The sequence below is a fragment of the Brachionichthys hirsutus genome, unplaced genomic scaffold (genome assembly GCF_040956055.1).
Source record: "Brachionichthys hirsutus isolate HB-005 unplaced genomic scaffold, CSIRO-AGI_Bhir_v1 contig_412, whole genome shotgun sequence".
Lineage (NCBI taxonomy): Eukaryota > Metazoa > Chordata > Actinopteri > Lophiiformes > Brachionichthyidae > Brachionichthys > Brachionichthys hirsutus.
This window is the reverse complement of record NW_027181400.1, coordinates 1135-5000: the sequence shown is the minus strand read 5'-3', so window position 1 is coordinate 5000 and position 3866 is coordinate 1135. Positions and strand designations below refer to the sequence as shown.

At 51.0% G+C, this 3866-nt stretch overlaps 1 protein-coding gene across 1 annotated transcript; it reads left to right on the top strand.

The window, feature by feature from the left end:
• Positions 1–19: 19 nt before the first annotated feature.
• On the top strand, positions 20–2822 carry LOC137917466 (solute carrier family 22 member 17-like; the record flags this gene model as incomplete). Its single annotated transcript, XM_068760207.1, has 6 exons — positions 20–195; positions 497–621; positions 1245–1350; positions 1491–1714; positions 2330–2441; positions 2546–2822. Coding segments are annotated over 6 exons (1020 nt in total), but the record flags the coding sequence as incomplete, so codon positions are not given.
• Between the last annotated feature and the right edge of the window lie 1044 nt (positions 2823–3866).

Below are 3866 nucleotides of genomic sequence, written 5' to 3'. Positions count from 1 at the left end.
GAATTGTCGTCGTGGCGTTTGTGCTCCAGGGCTGGAGCTGTGTAAGCCGTCTCTGAGGCTGCTCGCCACCGTGCTGGCCGGGCTGGTCAACGTCGTCGGGGAGCTGCTGCTGCTCGCCTTCGCGATGGAATGCCAGTCCTGGAGGGGCCTGCTGGGAGCCGGCGCCGCCCCGCTCGCACTCTTCCTCAGTTACGGGTATGAGTCTGCGCGTGCGTTTGTTTGCGTGTTCAGCCCTTTGATTATATTGTCGCTCGTGTAGTTATATGCATGATGTGTGTTTGAATGAGGGCGGGACTCGTCTGATAAAGTGTCTTGATGCCGGCTGATTCGCTGAAAGCTTCGCTGGACCGTATTGATCCCAGTCCCGCCATCCAACCGAGGCTTGTCAGAATGCATTAGAGCTAACCCCCCCCCCCCCCCGGCTACAAAATAAGGCAGCAGGCTTCACGGGTGCTGAATTAATATGGATTTCTGTGCCGTCTCCGCCCTCCTGCAGGATTCCCGGAGTTTTTCCAGAGTCTCCTCGTTGGCTCCTCCTCTCTGAAAGGTCTGTGGACGTAAACTCCTTCGGCGAGAGGAGGAACTCCAACAGAGACGGGAGGGATGACGAGAGCTTCACGGGTGAGTCGGCAGGTCGGATCCAATCCTCACTCCTCGCCTCCAAATCAGGGCAGCTGCCATTAAAGCGCACGTTGAGCTCAGGGAGTCTGAATTATTTATGGTTGGGTTTATTGCATTGCATTTTAAAACGGGATTTATCTGCAGGTGAGGCCGCTCAATTATATGTCCTGATTTATTAAGGGAATACGCGCTCTGCAGGAATCTGAAATCATCACGCAACCCAATGACCTACCGTGACAAAATCTGATAGACATTGAGATCATTTACAATTCACAAAAAAATAAATACATTTAATGCCGTTCCTAGTTTACAAGTAGAATAGATCAAAGTGAGAATAATGTATATAGAAATATATTGTCATTTATTATGATTTATTGTTTTCAATCTTCTTCTGATTCATGCTAAATCTGTGTGATTGTTTTCAAGTGTCTTTGATAAACCAAGCCACCGCTACAGCGCGGTTGCCATTGACGACGTCTACTTTACTGAGAAGGGGATTTAATCACGCTGATTTCGGCTGAGCGCTGCTCCACACGTTTCTCTTCGAGCCGTTCATCAAGGAACACCGGTTCACGTCGTGCGTTTGCTGAAAGTCAAAGCCCCTTTTGTCTTGTCCGCTGCAGAGCTGGACTCAGAGCCGACCCCCTCCTCGAGCCCCCCCCTGTCTTTCCCCGAGCTCTTCCACAGCAGGAACATTTGGAAGAACTTGTGCGTGCTCGGCTTCACCTCGTAAGTCAACACGTTGAGCAAACTCCCCTCCGTGTGCAGCATTTAATTTATCTCTCCTGCGATCTCATGTCTCATCATGAAAGCTCTCTGGAAACACGCCGGCGTCCATTTTTTTTTTACCTTTGTCCTTCCTCCTCCAGGTTCATCTCTCACGGCATCAGCCACTGCTACAGCTCTTTCCGGCGCGACGTCAGAGGCAAGGCCCTCAGCTTCTATTGGACGTACCTGCTGTCTGTGTTCGCCGGGGGCGGCGCCTGGCTGTTGCTCTGGGCGACCGTAGACAGGTGCGGCCGCCGTGGCATCCTGCTCCTTTCCATGACGATGACGGGACTGGCCTCTTTGATCCTGCTGGGCCTCATGAATTGTAAGTGGGCATTAGTTCGGTTCTCGAGTAAAGCTGTTCAGTCTTTGCCAACAGGCTCCTTTTTAAATCAACCCTCTTCAGGGTTAAAGGCCCCGCTTTCTCAAATCCCACCTGAAATGAGGATAGCTTATGAGATATTGATCTCAGACTTGTGATCACATGAGATCATCATCACCACTTCATACATTATGTAAAGCGAGGCGGTTTGCTTTGCTCCTGGAGAGGGAGGTCCTGGGTGTCTTTGTCTTTGTCTCTGCACAGCGTGGTGTGGAAACAGTCTGGAGTCTGGAGTCTGGGTCTCTGTCTCCCCCCTGTGGCTGAAAATGAGTACGGCATTCAGTTTGTGTAGGACGGTGCAATGGCAGCGAACGCATAGACGTGTCAGGGGTTGTATTTTAATTATGCATCAGCGTCTCAGAGTGCAGGGACACTGGAATCTGACGGGATACACACTGCTGTGACAGAGGTGTGTGTGTGTGTGTGGGGGGGGGGGGGGGGGGGGTTCGAGGTCAGGCAGGTTCAATATAAACGCATGTAAAACAGTAGAAACCAGAAAGTAATCCATCACTACTGACTCTCCCTCCCCTTCCTCCTCCTCCTCCTCCTCCTCCTCAGATCTCAGTGAGGCGGCCATCACCGTTTTCTCGGTGCTCGGCCTCTTCTCCTCCCAGGCCACGGCGTCCCTCTGCATCCTCTTCACTGCGGAGATCATGCCCACCGTCATCAGGTAACGCCGACACAGCAACGCTGACCCGTTCTCTCTGCCTCCAGCTGTCATGAAATGTGAGTTCTGTATCAAAGCGGAACAGTAAAGCAGAGCTGCGTCTGCAGGGGCGTCGGCGTGGGGGCGGTGCTCGCCCTGGGCTGCGTGGGGCGTCTCAGCGCCCCGCTGATGGACCTGAGGAACCACTACGGTTACTTCCTGCACCACGTGGTCTACTCGTCTCTGGCGCTGCTGGCCGTCTTGTCCATCCTGTTGCTGCCCGAGAGCAAGAGGAAGCCGCTGCCCCAAACGCTGGCTGACGGCGAGCAGTACCGGCGCCCCCCGCTGGGCAGGAGGAGGAGGGACCACGTGCCACTGCTGGCCACGCCCAACACGGAGACCTAAGAGGCCTGTGGCGATGGATGAACTGCGTTGCAGCCATTTGCCTCTCTCATGTCCGTGCGGAGGAGAAACGCGGAGCAATACAGAGAGCGAAGGAGACATTGATCAGAAGCTGCAAGCTTTCCTGACTCCTCGTCCTCTTTTCATCTCCATCGCCGCGTGTTAATGCACGCGTGCAGAAAAGTCTTTGTCGCTCATCTCGTCTAGACCGGTCGGTGGGCGGTTCCACGCCAGCGTCCTCTGTGTCTGTCCTGTCGTAGAGGTTTTAGCCGCTGAGTGCAGATGCTCCAAACTAGACTTGGCTTCGGAGATCGGTCGCAACTTATCCCTTAACATGCATTTGTCTTTTGTCGTGTTTGCTGCTTACGACAACTAAGCAACTATTGAAGTACGCAAAACCTACGCTAAGTCGGTTTAGGAAACGTTCCTGGGACGTCTGTGTCTCCAAACGGAGACGAGGACCAATGGTCAGACCGTCAATGTTAAATGCCTTGTAAATAATCCAGATTTAGTTTCTTTAACTTCTTGGGGCATCTGGCTTGCTGTTGGCGCTGAAAGCCGTACAGAATGGTATGCAATGGAGAAGTTGGTACTTTGAAACATCTGTTTTAAAATGATGGTCTTTATTTTGATCAAATGAGGCATTTTTATGAACTTGAATTGAACTATTGCCAATATTTGATTCGATGATGTAAACAAAACAAGCAGAGGCCTTTAAATGGAAAGCTGTTATTAAATGTGGCCTGGAGCCAGCTATATTTATGTCTTATTTATCCCGTCATCAATCATTATCAGTAAACTATCCAGAGGTCCTGGCATTTTTATTTTATTTTTTACAACTGAGCTCAATATTAATTTAGTGGGTTGGCATGGATTAAACTTTCCATTTCCGGATGTCTCTGGCCAAACATCCATTAATATTCCTGCACGTTTGGAAACACTGAAGGGCTTCTTTTTTCTTTCTTTCTGTGTTTCCTCAGAAGCTTATACCTAATCAATACCTCTCTAGATGACAGTCAGCGCTGTGAGGGACGCTGTCGACCAAGT